Raw genomic sequence first — 15266 nt, 5'->3', positions numbered from 1 at the left:
TGGTGCTTCCACGTGGAACCGACAGAAGAGCAATCTGTAGCCCGCTTCTCTCTCTCTAATCGCACCATGAGACCTTGTCTCCTCCGACTCTCCAATCTGCTCAGGATCACACCAAGTGTTTACTTCAGCTTCAAAAAGAGCAAACAGTACTCCTGCTCCACCAGTTCTGTGTCAAAGCAGCAAGGAACTTAATCTCTCCAAACCTGCCTCCTCTTTAAAACAAGGATAATTCCTACCTATCTGCCTCACAAGGTTGCTATGAGGGCAAAAGTGAGATCATGTATATAAAAGTGGCTTTAAACTGACAAGCACCAGAAAAACATACATTACGTGTATAACTACTTTCATATGGAAATTCAGAAGCGGCTTTAACAACCTAAGCTTCATAAAGCTTGCAACACCTCCATGCTTTATTCCATTTAAAACCCACATCATCTTCAAATAACACCTTTCTTGTTTTTGCCATAAACTGAAGGGCAGCATTGGGAGAAAAAAAAGGGAAAGAAAGAAAACCCTTGGGGGGGAGAACACTCAAAACGCAATCAGAAATTATCTCACATGTCCTATGTCCTATGAAAATTCGGTATTTATGACCCCAGCGTGGGCCCGCGGCGCCCCGGAACTACACTTCCCACAAAGCATTGAGGCGAACCCCGGCGGCGGGCGGGGCGGCCTGGGATTCAGGGTGACCACCGCTCTCCCCAGACAGGGACCGCCGTCCCCAGGAAGGCTGCACCGCGTACGATCGAGGGGGCACTAGCTCTCCTTTCTGAAAGCGCTGTCACCCTGTGGTTTCTCCTGCGGTTCGACCGGCGACCCTCTCCGCCCTCCCTGCTCCATCTGAGGGTCACCGCCTATTCGTGACCTTTCGGCTGATTACTAGAGTGTCACAAAAAGGCACCTTCTCCCCCTTCCCGAAAGCTCCATTTCTATAACTCGCCCAGCCGTCGGGGACCCGGGGCCAGGCGGGGTCAGACGGGACGGGCGGACACTGCCCGTCACCCCGGGGCTCCGGCCCTCCCGCCAGCCGAGGCTCAGTGGGCAGGGGGCTGGGATCCCCCGACCCCGGGCCAGGGCGGATCGCGGGCAGAGGTGGCTCCGCCCGGGGCTCCGGTTTCAATTTCGCAACGTGACGGTGCAAACCTGAGGCCTACAAACGCCAGTGGCGACGGTCCGCGCCCCGCCCGCCCGCCAGGCCCGGGCTCCCCAGCTCCCCGTACGCCGCGGCCGCCGCCCGCCCACCGGGCCTGGCGCCCCAGCCCTCCAGCCCAGATGCGGCCGCCGCCCCCCGGCACCGCGCGGCGCCCGTTCCGGCTCGCGGCCGCAGGTTCGGCCGCGGCACTTACTCAGCTCATCCTGGGAGGCGGAGGCGGCGGCCGCAGCCATGTTGCGCCGGGGAGGGAACGAGGGAGGGGCTGGGGGGGCAGGGCGCGGCCGGGGGGCTCGCGGCTCGCGGTGCGGTAGGGGCCGCGAGCCGCCTCCGGTCACTCGGCGCGGACCGCGCTGTGCCCCGAGGCCCGCCCGCCGCCGCCGCCTGCGTCCTCCGCGTCGCGAGCGTCGCCCTTCGCTGCCCCCGCGAGCTCGCGACTCGGGCGCTCCCGCAGCCTCGCGCCTCTGCGGAGCCGCTGCCGCTGCCGCCGCCGCCGTCTGTGCGGCCGAATCCCCGTGCGCCAGGCCCGCGCGGCGGCTCTGCGACTCCGCGCCGCGCTCGCCCAACTCACGCCGGTTTTATATTTAGAAAGAGCTGAGCCATCCTCCCAGCGGCCCCCCCGCCGGGCCCCTCGCGCGCCCGCCCGCCCTCGCTCGCTCGCGGCTCGTCCTGCCCACCTGTCGCCGCCCGCCCCGCGTGCGCTCCCCGCGCGGACTCGACACGCGGCGGCCTGTGCGGGCGGCCCGGCCTAACCGCGCCGCCGCGCGCGCAGGGCCAGTCCCCCGCGGCCCGGGGGCGGGCCTCTGACCTGAGTCGGAGCCGGTCTCCATGCCGCGGACGCTGCGCTCGGCGCCGCGAGGTGAGGGCTGTAGAGCGAGGCGTTCGGCGGGCCGGGCCCCGGGGAGCCGCGCGCCGCAGTCCGTGAGGGGCTGGGCCGAGCGGGCCCGGGCTGCCCTAGCGGCCGGGGGAAATCCTCGAGGCGGGGCCGGAGCGCCCTTTTCCGAGGTCTGCGACTGTCACGTTGGCTGGGCCCGACCTGGGGAAACACGCCTGTCCAAAGGAAGAGACGTGGACACGGAAAAGTAGAGCCGGGCTCGGAGTCGGCGGGAGGAAGCCCCGCCCTGCGCCTCCCGCCGAACTTCTCGGCCCCGGCGCTGACTCAGTCCCGGACGAGCCCCTGCGCCGCAGCGGCCCCCGACAGCCCCGTTCTGGTGTGGAGGTGGCTGGTGCTCCCAAAACGGCTAGCGGGAGCAGGGGGTCCACTCAGCCCTGCAAAAGTTAGATAAGCCAAGATTCCTAAAGTTCACATGGAAGTATCTATGCCTATGTGAGCTCTGAGATTTTTTTCAGATACCCTATGTTCTTTTCGGTAACCAGAGTGATTTATTTTCGATATGCTGATTTTAACTTTCTGCCTTCGCTTTGTCCGTGAGGTCATGTACACTTGCAAAATGAAATTCAAATTCAGGGGTTGCATAATTGCTGTACTTTAAGTGATGGTACTGTCATAACAAATTAGATACAAGATCAGATACTTTTTTTATATAAGAAGAAATCAAGTCTTAAATAGATTGAAATTGCATTTATTCCCTAAAGCAGAAATCTATAAAGCCCTAAGTAATGTCTTAAAAATGGAATATATGTCATTCCTGTTGTAACATAGGCCAAGTACAAGGTACAACACTGAAGACATTTTTATTTCCTTTATTGTTTTTGTTATAGAAATTATACATGATCTTGGGCCGGGCGCGGTGGCTCACGCCTGTAATCCCAGCTCTTTCGGAGGCTTAGGCGGGTGGATCACGAGGTCAGGAGTTCGAGACCAGCCTGGCCAACATGGTGAAACCCTGTCTCTAATTTAAAAATACAAAAATTAGCTGGGCGTGGAGGCGCGCGCCTGTAATCCCAACTACTCGGGAGGCTGAGGTAGGAGAATCGCTTGAACCCGGGAGGCGGAGCTTGCAGTGAGCCGAGATCGCACCACTGCACTCCAGCCTGGGGGACAGAGCGAGACTCCGTCTCAAAAAGAAAAAAAAGAAAAGAAAAATTATACATGATCTTTGTAAAAAAAAAAAATGCAAATGATTTGGAGTATCATAAAATTAAAAGTGAAAGTCCTTCCTCCTAGCCCCACCATCCCACTCTGCAGAGAAATTATGACTAACAGTTACAGTTAAGTGTGCAGAAGACCTTTTCTCTGGACATATATATACAGCCCCAAGTATGGCTTTGATGGGGACAGGTTTCTACAATAAAGTTCTGGATCAATTATTCCTTCACACACATTGTTCCATGTTAATTCAAAACACTACACTACCATCACCCTTTTTTGTTTGTAACTTCATACTACACTAAGTTAACCAACCCCTTTTTTCATGTATGCTCCTCTGTTATTTGATGTTGCCTCCAAAATAAATACACAATGAACTACTTACAAACAATAGAGAGGTGTATACAGGTCTTCCCCCAACTGCATACCCACCATCCCCCCTCATCCTACTCATGCCCATAAATAATCCCTATTAACAGTTTGGTGCATTCAACCTTTCCTTACTGTTTCCGTGATTATAGAAAGTAGCTGCACCAAAGACTGGTTTGGGGAAATTTGACTTCCCATAATTTCAAATGGATCCTTCCAAAGCCACCCCAGATAAATACAGAATCTGAGTAAAAAACAATGGGTTTGTTATTTTATTTTATTTTTATTCATTTATTTATTTATTTATTTTATTTTTTGAAACGGAGTTTCGCTCTTGTTGCCCAGGCTGGAGTGCAATGGCGCGATCTCGGCTCACCGCAACCTCCGCCTCCTGGGTTGAAGCGATTCTCCTGCCTCAGCCTCCCGAGTAGCTGGGATTACAGGCATGCGCCTCCACGTCCGGCTAATTTTGTGTTTTCAGTAAAGACGGGGTTTCTCCATGTTGGCCAGGCTGGTCTCCAACTCCTGACCTCAGGTGATCCACCCACCTCGGCCTCCCAAAGTGCTGGGATTACAGGCGTGAGCCACCATGCCCGGCCGTTAGGCAATTTTAACCTCCAGGCAAGACTAGTTAACAAATCTTTAGTTCCTCCTATGAAGAAATTCCAGGTTCTCTGCGTGTACAAATCACATGAATGTGTGTACACAGATTTTTGTTAGTTTTGACAAAAATGGAACTCTACTTCCCATATTATGTAACGTTATCTTTTCGCCAAATAATGTATTACAGGTGTCCTTTCATATCAGTAATGATAATAATGGCTAATGGAATAATAATTATGCCAGACACCATTCTAGTGTTTTACTTGGATGAATTCATCTAATCCCCACAACAATCTTATGAAATAGGGATTTTTATGGCACTGGATGGTTGAGGAACACATCTAATGTGCCACAAACTGGAAAGTAAGTGGTGGAGCTGGGATTTGAACCTGGGTAGTGTGGATTCAGAGTCAGCTTGCTTAATCACTAGGATCAGTATGTACAGAACTACCTCTTTTTTTTTTTTTTTTTTTTTTTGAGAGGGAGTCTCGCTCTGTGGCCCAGGCTGGAGTGCAGTGGCACGATCTCAGTTCACTGCAACCTCCGCCTCCCGGGTTCAAGCGATTCTCCTGCCTCACCCTCCTGAGTAGCTGGGATTACAGGCACGTACCACCACGCCCAGCTAATTTTTGTATTTTTAGTAGAGATGGAGTTTCACCATGTTGGCCAGGCTGGTCTCAAACTCCTGACCTCAAATGATCCACCTGCCTTGGCCTCCCAAAGTGCTGGGATTACAGGCGTGAGCCACTGTGCCTGGCCTCATTTTTTTTTTTAAATGGCTGCATGATAAGTACCAACAAAATGTATTTAACCATTTCCCTATTGATGAGCAGTTAGGTTGTTTACAATTTTTTACTAAACAATACTACTGTAAAACATTCTTATACATATCTTTATGTAATCACATATTTCTAGATGTAGATGTGGAATTGTTAGGCAAAAAAATCTTAAAGTCTCATTACATACAGTAGTTTATAGCAATTTACAGTGCTACTTCTGATCACTATTGTGTAAAGCTCTAAGCTTTTTTATACTTGCTTCTTCCATCAAACTACTTATAGTTCATTTTTCCCACTAAATAGCTTCATGTTCATATGAAACACTTAGGTTTTGAATAACAGCAGCCTTGAGATAGTTCCTGTCTAGAATTCACTTCAGCCGTCAAAAACAGAGGCAAGAAGGAATTGGGGTGAGGAGGCAAACAGGAGCCAGAGAAGAGGCTACTGAGAAACCAAAATAGGATATCATAGAATCCAAGAACTAAAAACCTGTCCCCTCTCCTCTCATGTAGGCTGTCTTCACATCAAACACATATACAGTTCTAACAAGATTTTTAAAAATCTTGTTTCCAGAGTTAAAGCAAAATATTTGAAAGCATTCCTCTTCTGGGCAGATACATGGATGACAAGTGCTAACAGACACCTAAAAACAAAGAAGCATACAAATTATTAAGCTAGGCTGGGCCAGGCACAATGGCTCACACCTGTAATCCCAGGACTTTGGAAGGCTGTGAGGCAGGAGGATCCTTGGAGGCCAGGAATTCAAGACCAGGCTGGGCAATCTAGCAAGACATGGTCCCTACAAAAAATCAAAAAGTTAACCAGGTGTGGTGGTGCACACCTGTGGTCCCAGTACTGGAGAGGCTGAGATGGGAGGATTGCATGAGCCTGGGAAGCAGAGGTTGCCATGAGCAGAGATGGCACCACTGTACTCCAACCTGGGCAACAGAGTGAGACCCTGTCTCAAAAAAGAAAGGAAGGAGAAAAGAGAAGAGAAGAGAAAAGAAGAAAAGAAAAAAAAGAAGAAACAGCAGCTAGGCTCACACCTGTAATCCCAGCTACTCAGGAGGGTGAGGTGGAAGGATAACTTGAAGCCAGGAGTTCGAGACCAGCCTGGGCAGCATAGCAAGGCCCCATCTGTACAATAAAATCATAAATAAATGAACATATAAGAACTCAAAATGTAAATTCTGGGTCGGGTGCGGTGGCTCACACCTGTAATCCTAGCACTTTGGGAGGCCAAAGCAGGTGGACCATCTAAGGTCAAGAGTTCGGGACCAGCCTGGCCAACATGGAGAAACCCTGTCTCTACTAAAAATACAAAAAATTAGCTGGGCATGGTGGCACGCACCTGTAATCCCAGCTACTCAAGAGGCTGAGGCAGGAGAATTGCTTGAACCCGGAAGGTGGAGGTTGCAGTGAGCCGAGATTGCGCCATTGCACTACAGTCTGGGCGACAAGAGTGAAACTCAGTCTAAATAATTAAATAAATTTAAAAAATTAAATTCTGGGGGTATTTATAAAGTACGAAATGCACTGAGTCATTTCTCTTGAATAGATGGTATTCATGGTGCTAATCCTAACCTTATAAAACAGTAAAATTACGGCCAGGCACGATGGCTCACACCTGTAATACCAGTATTTTAAGAGGCTGAAGCAGGAGAATGGCTTGAGGCCAGGAGTTCAAGACCAGCCTAGGGAAATATAACAAGCCCCTGTCTCTACAAAAAAGGGAAAAAAAATGTAGTAAAATTATGTCAAGTATATTAGCATCAAAAAACCAAGTATGGAGCATATTTTAGTAAGCTTTTCATCTAAAACGGTTGTAATAAGAAATTTTGGGTGCCTAAAAGGATTAATTCTAAACTATCTAGAAAATTAAATTATCCCAAGTGATTCAATTTGGAATTGAATTCAATTTGGACCTCCAGAGTTCCAGACAAGCCAAAATTCTACATAAATAAATCTCATATGCCATTTGTTTTGGTTGCTGAAAAAGTCAGGGACTGGGTCCAACCAGCCAATGTAGTTCAAACCTAAGATCTTCATCTCTGCTCTTTTCAGTCATTTATTAAAGACATATTTCACGCACATAAAGCCATGTCATGACTTAAAATATTGCACTTTCTAAAAAAATCACACTCAGAAACATCCATCTCCAACCATGATTAGAATCCTTCCACTATTTTACTCTCTAATTCCTGTGAACTCAGAGTACATTTTAGAGTCTCATCATCTGAAATGTTTCAACTACTTTCTGGTCCATGTGTCGTCTCCTGAATATCACCTGCTCCAGTCTTAAGCTAAAGCCCAGGGATGGCAATGAGTTCGTTTTCTTTCCTTTTTTTTTTTTTTTTTTTTGAGACTGAATTTCGCTCTTGTCACCCAGGCTGGAGTGCAATGGCATGATCTCGGCTCACTGCAACCTCTGCCTCCTGGGTTCAAGCGATTCTCCTGCCTCAGCCTCCCAAGTAGCTGGGATTACAGACGCATACCACCATGCCTGGCTAATGTTTTGTAATTTTAGTAGAGACAGGGTTTCATCATGTTGGCCAGGCTGGTCTCAAACTCCTGATCTCAGGTCATCCACCTGCCTCGGCCTCCCAAAGTGCTGGGGATTATAGGCGTGAGTCACTGCGCCAGGCCTGGCAATGAATTCTTACTAGAGCACCTTCAAGTTCTTTCCCCTGGGATTTTATCTTACACATGGTGCCAGTCAATTCCCAATCTTGGGCAAACCCCACCATCCACTTTATTTTCCCTCTCAAATACCATTGGAAAAAAGGGAAAAAGCTGACCTGGTCCAGTATAAAACTAAACCACGGCTATTAGGAGGCAATCTTCCCCCTTTTAAAAATGTAGCCCTAGGCCGGGTGTGGTGGCTCTCGCCTGTAACCCCAGTGCTTTGGGATGCCGAGGCAGGCGGATCACAAGGTCAGGAGATCGAGACCATCCTGGCTAACACAGTGAAACCCCGTCTCTACTGAAAATACAAAAAGAAAAAAAAATTAGCTGGGCGTGGTGGCGGGCGCCTGTAGTCCCAACTACTCGGGAGGCTGAGGCAGGAGAATGGCATGAACCCAGGAGGTGGAGCTTGCAGTGAGCCGAGATCGCGCCACTGCACTCCAGCCTGGGCAACAGAGCGAGACTCCGTCCCAAAAAGAAAAAAAAAGAAAAGAAAATGTAGCCCTATACCAGAATATCCTATCTCTTCTGGTTTCCTTTAGACAATGACTTCAAAGTTCATGTTCCCCTAAAAGAATTTTGAAAAACACTGTAATCCAATAATGCATTTTTATGTTGGCACCTAAAATTTTTTCTCATAACTTAAATAATTGAAAAGAGGACATTTTGACAACAAATTATATCGTAAATATCAGCATTTTAAAATAAAGACCATTTTATCACTTTTTAAAATGTATCTGTAGAATCTAAATAAGATTTTTTCTAAATACATTTGAATATATTTTGAATTTATTTATTTATTTATTTGATACTGCGAGGTTAAAAACACAAACTATTTTTTTCTCTGTGCTCACATCGCAATCAAAACAGAAGACTTTAGGCTGGGCATTGTGGTTCACGCCTGTAATCCCAGCACTTTGGGAAGCTGAGGCGGGCAGATGACTTGAGGTTAGGAGTTCAAGACCAGCCCAGCCAACAGGGTGAAACCCTGTCTCTACTAAAAAATACAAAAATTAGCTGGGCATGGTGGCACATACCTGTAATCCCAGCTATTCAGGAGGCTGAGGCAGGAAATCGCTTGAACCTGGGAGGAGGAGGTTGCAGTGAGCTGAGACTGCGCCACTGCGCCCTAGCCCGACGACAGAGTGAGACTCTTTCTCAAAAAACAAACAAACAAAACAAAACAAAAAGACTTCTGAGACCAAATGGAGGCGGGGGGGTAGGTTCTTCCCATACAACAAGCAAGCAAGCAATACTGCAGCAGACACCTACTAGATAGCCTCTAATTCAATTCCAACACCATCTACCTGGAGATAATGTCAGATCACACAGGTGGAGGGTTCCGTCCCACAAGACTGCCCCACAACTTACAATGCCAATTGCAAGCTCCAGGTTATTTAACCTGTGCTTTTGACTAACTGGCTATAAACTGAGGATCCATGACCCCCTCCTTGGTTCGACTAATTTGCTAGAGCAACTCACAGAAGTCAAGGAAACAGTTTACTGGTATATTATGAAGTATATTACAAAAGATAGATGAAAAGCCTCATGGGGCAAAGAATGAAAATAGGTGTGGAGCTTCCATGCCCTCCCCAGGGATGACACCCTCCTGGAACCCCTATTTGTTCAGCTACCAAGAAGCTGTCTGTACCCCCATCCTCTTAGGTGTTTTATGAAGACTTCATTGCAGAGGCATGATTGAAAGATGGACGACCTTGTAGAAATGTGACTGGACAAAAAGGGTATGACCTAATACTAATAGACTGAGTTGAAACCCAGCCAGGCCTGTCTGTTCAGATTCTTCTTTGCCTCTCTGTGTATAGCATTATTTCATCCAGGTATGGGGCAGGACCCCTTCTGAAATGAGAGTCTTTTTTTATTTTTTATTTTTATTTTTATTTTTAGTAGAGACAGGGTTTCTCCACATCGGTCAGGCTGATCTCGAACTCCCGACTTCAGGTGATCCACCCACCTCGGCCTCCCAAAGTGCTGGGATTACAGGCATGAGCCACCATGCCCGGCCTGAAATGAGAGTCTTATGATCTACAATTAGACAAGGCAGGTGAGAGAATTTTTTTACTGCCAGCCTCCAAGACGGAATGGTACGGGAAGAAGATTCCTGCTTTGGGGAAAACAAGGAGAGCAGGAGAAGGTCAAAGACAGAGACAGATTCTGTTTTCTTTTTTCTATTTTTCTTTTTTCTTTTTTTTTTTTTTGTGACAGAGTCTCACTCTGCCACCCAGGCTGGAGTGCAGTGGCAAGATCTCGGCTCATGCAACCTCTGCCTCCAGGGCTCAAGCGATTCTCCTGCCTCAGCCTCCTGAGTAGCTGGGATTACAGGTGCCCGCCATCATGCCCGGCTAATTTTTATATTTTTAGTAGAGACAGGGTTTCGCCATGTTGGCCAGGCTGGTCTCAAACTCCTGACCTCAGATGATCTGCCCGCCTCAGCCTCCCAAAGTGCTGGGATTACGGGCCTGAGCCACCACACCCGCCTGAGATTCTGTTTTCTGAGGCCTGCTTCTGGGGCCTAAAGCACCCCAACATTATAACAAGGGCTATTGGAGTCATAAGCCAGGAACCATAGAAGCAAACATATATATGATTTCACAGATATCTACCATCATCATTATTTTAAAAATACATGAACAAGACATTTTACATAATTGCTCTTTCTCCTTGAACTTGTGGTTTGACTTGACTTCCCTCACAATAATTTAAATGAATGCAATACAGTTTTAACCTTTAAAGTTTTATTCACTTCATTATTTTCTTCAACAAAAATACATATATAAATTAATTTTTTCTTTTTTTGAGATGGAGTCTTACTCTGTCACCGGGCTGGAGTGTAGTGGCTCAATCTCAGCTCACTGCAACCTCTGTCTCCCAGGTTCAAGCAATTCTCCTGCCTCAACCTCCCGAGTAGCTGGGACTACAGGTGCACGCCACCATGCCCAGCTAATTTTTGTATTTTTAATAGAGACAGGGTTTCACCATGTTGGCCAGGATGGTCTCTATCTCCTGACCTCGTGATCTGCCCACCTGGCCTCCCAAAGTGCTGGGATTACAGGCGAGAGCCACCACACCCGGCCAAATTATATTTTTTAAAAAATTTTTCTATGACCATTTAAAAAATTATTTTAGATTGAGTAATCCTAATTAGTTGCAGTACACAATTTATCAAAACAACATATATATATATATTACAACCTTCTTAGGCATCGAACTATTAATGAATAATATTTTTTTTCTTAGAGATGGGATCTTGCTATGTTGCCTAGGCTGGCCTTGAATTCCTGGCCTCAAGCAATCCTCCCACCTCAGCCTCCTGAGTAGCTGGGACTACAGGCACGCACCACCACGCCCCGTGCAATTTTTTATGTTACAGCTTTTGAGAGTCATTATACATAAAAAGAAGATTTTATTGGAAATGTCTCTTTTAACAAAAAGGATAGACCAGCCTAAGCAACATAGGGAGACCCCATCTCTACAAAAAATTTTTTAAAAATTAGGTGGGCATGGGCCGGGTGCGGTGGCTCACGCCAGTAATCCCAGCACTTTGGGAGGCCGAGGTTAGTGGATCATGATGTCAGGAATCCGAGACCAACCTGGCTAACATGGTGAAACCCCATCTCTACTAAAAATACAAAAATTAGCTGGGCGTGGTGGCGCGCGCCTGTAATCCCAGCTACTCAGGAGGCTGAGGCAGGAGAATTGCTTGAACCCAGGAGGCGGAGGTTACAGTAAGCTGAGATCGTGCCACTGCACCCCAGCCTGGGTGACAGAGCGAGACTCCATCTCAAAAAAAGAAAAAAAAAATTAGGTGGGCATGCTGGCACACACTTGTGGTCCCAGCTACTCCAGAGTCTAAGGTGGGAGGATCATTTGAGCCCAGGAGGTCAAGGCTGCAGTGAGCCATGATCATGCCACTGCACTCCAACCTGGGCAACAGAGTGAGACACTGTCTCAAGAAAAAGGAAAAGAAAAAAGAAAAGGATATTGCTTTTTGCAAAAAAAAAAAAAAAAAAAGAAAGAAAGAAAAAGATACCCAGTTATTTAAGTCATTTACATCCTCATTATCTAATTTGATACGTCAAATTGTCCCTTTGGGGCCAGGCATAAAGGCTCACTTCTATAATCCCAGCACTTTGGGAGGCCAAGGCTGGCAAATCACCTGAGGTCGGGAGTTCGAGACCACCCTGGCCTACATGGTGAAACTCCCTCTGTACTAAAAATACAAAAATTAGCCAGGTGTGGTGGCAGGCACTTCTAGTCCCAGCTACTTGGGAGGCTGAGGCACAAGAATCGCTTGAACCCGGGAGGCGGAGGTTGCAGTGAGCTGAGATTGCGCCACTGCACTCCAGCCTAGGCAAGAGAGCAAGACTATGACTCAAAAAAAAAAATATTGTCCCATTGATATTGGTCTCGGAGTTTTTACTCTAAGGGCAATGAACCATAATTAGACTAGAGATGACTGAGATGTATGGCTTGCTTTCCTAAAGCTAGACAAGGGTGTCTTGTGAAATAGGACACCTTTCACCTTGTGAAACAGGACATCTTGACCTTGAAGGTGTTCTTAGGCAAATTAATTTGAAGAAAAAATATACACAAACTAGAGATTGATTGCCCTAGTATTATCCATGGCCATGTATCCTAAGAAAATCTTTGGGGGACATTTGTTCCAAAACAGTGTATCTCCCATGCTCTTTCTTCTCACCCTATTTTGTTCCAGTCTCTCCTTTAAAAAAAGAAAAAATAACCTATCTGAACCTTCTTCCATTTTTTTTTTTTTTTGAGACAGAGTCTCACTCTGTCGCCCAGGCTGGGGTGCAGTGGTGTAATCTCGGCTCACCACAACCTCTGCCTCCCGGGTTCAAGCGATTCTCCTGCCTCAGCCTCCCAAGTAGCTGGGATTACAAGCCCCCGCCACCACGCCCGGCTAATTTTTGTATTTTTAGTAGAGACGGGGTTTCACCGTGTTGTCCAGGCTGGCCTCGAACTCCTGACCTCAGGTCATCTGTCAATCTCAGCCCCCCAAAGTGCTGGGATTACAGGCATGAGCCACTGCACCCGGCTTTCTCTGCCTCCCCTTGAAAGTCAATATTTTCTGGGTTTCAGCTGCAAATCACTCTACCTGCTCTTTCTTTGCAATCTCCACTCCCTCATCTTCAATTACTTAAATGACTCTTTAATTTGTCTCTCCAGTTAGGTCTCCCGGACATCACCTACATGTCCCATTTGTGCTTCAAACTTAATGTGTTTCCAGCTGAATTTAACTTCCTTCTCAAACCTGCTTCCTGTATCCTTCAGAGTGTGTGGAACCAGCATCCAGTCGACCGAACCAGAGACCTGGGAGCAGTATATAATTCCATCCTCTCTCACCTTTACTCACTATATGCCGATGGTCACTGGGTAGTATCAGTTAGGGTTTCTCTGGTTCCTAGCACAGAAACCAACTCATGTAAACACAACAAGGTTTGTAGAAGAGTACTAGAGAAGTTCACAGAAACAAAGGAAAATTAAAGAACTAGGCTTCATGAAGGGTAGAAAGCAGGCAACTGTGGGGTTCTCCCCAAGAGGAGCTGGAAGACCATCCCCCAGAGAACTACACCCAAATAATTCGGCAACAATACAGCCTTTCATTTTCAGATGAGGTGGAATAAGAATTATAAACTCCAAACTTTTGATTCAACCTTGGTTAAAATGAAAAGAAACCATTGGTTGCAATGCTATTGGATGGGAGGTAAATAATCTTGTTGACATAAATCTTCAAGAATCCAAACTACACTGCTGATCCCCACATTTCTCAACAACAAAAGAAGGAGATGATTAGAGGAAATTTACATTCTGATGACTACAGGAACATAATGAACAAGATATTGGCTCTAAGAGACGAAGGTCATATTTAAGTTTCAAATCTATGCATGCTCTATTTCTTATTACCATGACCATGCCTTCTTTAATGTTTAATAAAGAGCAACAGACTCCTGTTTTAAGTAAATTTTCTCATTCACGCTATAAATGAGTTGACCAGCCTTGTATTCACATATATACTGTGTAGATTCTTTTGTCAGACCAAGAGTATTTTGAGTGACCCTCTCCCATAGCTGTAGATATTAAAGTCACCTCTGATACAGCTGATTTCAATGCAATACAAAGCTGATTTATACAGTAGTATCAGGATCAAACTCCTGGGAGGGTTGGAATTGATTGATTCAGTTTGGATCACATATCCATCCTGTCAGGGGGAGTTGAGAGTATTAATATAGGAATGGGGATAGGAAAGTTGAACAATAAGGTAAACAATAATAACCACATCTGATATGGTTTGGTTCTGTGTCTTCACCCAATCTCATCTTAAATTGTAATCCCCACGTGTAGAGAGAGGGACCTGGAGGAAGTGATTGGATCATGGGGGTGGTTCCCCCCATGCTGTTCCCAATAGTGAGGGAGTTCTCACAAGATCTGGCATTTCCCCTGCCCTCACTCTGTCTCTCTCCTGCCGCCATGTAAGACGTGCCTTGCTTTCCCTTCACCTTCCACCAAGACTGTAAGTTTCCTGAGGCCTCCTCAGGCATACAGAACTGTGAGTCAATTAAACCTCTGTTCTTTTTAAATTACCCAGTCTCAAGTAGTATCTTTATAGCAGTGTGAAAATGGACTAATACAATATCTCACTATACAGCAAATATTCAGTCTGCTTAAAGTGGCCCTAAACTGTCACTTTATCTCAATGCCTCGCCTTAGTCCACTTTCTCTAAGGCATATTTCGGTAAAAATAAGTTCTCAGTCTTTAATCCCTTGCATTTTGGCTTCTGGCTTCTTTATTTTATTATTATTATTATTATTATTATTATTATTATTATTATTATTTTGAGACAGAGTCTCACTCTGTCGCCCAGGCTGGAGTGCAGTGGCACAATCTCGGCTCACTGCAACCTCCACCTCTCGGGTTCAAGGGATTCTCCTATCTCAGCCTCCCGAGTAGCTGGGATTACAGATGTGTGCCATCACACTAGGTTAATTTTTGTATCTTTAGTAGAGATGGGGTTTCGCCATGTTGGCAAGGCTGGTCTCAAACTCCTGACCTCAGGTGATCTGCCCGCCTTGACCTCCCAAAGTGCTAGGATTACAGGCATGAGCCACCATGCCCAGCCAGCTTCTGGCTTCTTTATCCTGATGAAGATCACCACTGTTACTCTTCTTTAAAAAAAGAAAAGAAATTCTTATCTGAGGAATATGAACCCCTTTAAATCATCAGGCCCTGGCTGGGTTCAGTGGCTCATACCCATAATCCCAGCACTTTGGGAGGCTGAGGCAGGCACATCACATGAGGTCAGGAGTTTGAGACCAGCCTGACCAACATGGCAAAACAATGACTGTACTAAAAATACAAAAATTAGCCGGGTGTGATGGCCCACACCTGTAATCCCAGCTATTTGGGAGGCTGAGGCAGGAGAATTGCTTGAACCCAGGAGGCAGAGGTTGCAGTGAGCTGAGATCGTGCCACTGCATTCCAGCCTGGGCCACAGAGCAACATTCTATCTCAAAATAAATAAATAATCAGGCTCAGAGAAGCACTGGAATAAAAGAGCAGTCACATCATCCTCCCTTGAGCTAAATAATTACC

At 46.6% G+C, this 15266-nt stretch overlaps 1 protein-coding gene across 5 annotated transcripts in view; it reads right to left on the bottom strand.

Moving 5' to 3' along the window:
* ECPAS (Ecm29 proteasome adaptor and scaffold) overlaps positions 1-2504 on the bottom strand; it is a 124280-nt gene extending 121776 nt beyond the window's left edge. For 2 of the 5 annotated variants that reach the window (XM_034967976.3, XM_034967975.3), the window contains exon 1: positions 1347-1708. Coding sequence is in view for 2 of the 5 variants with exons in the window: in XM_034967975.3 (XP_034823866.1) it covers positions 1347-1386 (40 nt within the window). In the remaining 3 variants the exon portion in view is untranslated. Of the gene's footprint in view, positions 1-1346; positions 1709-1827; positions 1925-1958 lie in introns of those variants that run through there. The other 3 variants (XM_034967978.3, XM_034967977.3, XM_055117736.2) reach the window with 3 other exon arrangements.
* Between the last annotated feature and the right edge of the window lie 12762 nt (positions 2505-15266).

Source organism: Pan paniscus, chromosome 11 (genome assembly GCF_029289425.2).
Source record: "Pan paniscus chromosome 11, NHGRI_mPanPan1-v2.0_pri, whole genome shotgun sequence".
In the NCBI taxonomy this organism is placed as follows: Eukaryota; Metazoa; Chordata; class Mammalia; order Primates; family Hominidae; genus Pan; species Pan paniscus.
This window is presented reverse-complemented; position numbering and strand designations above follow the sequence as displayed.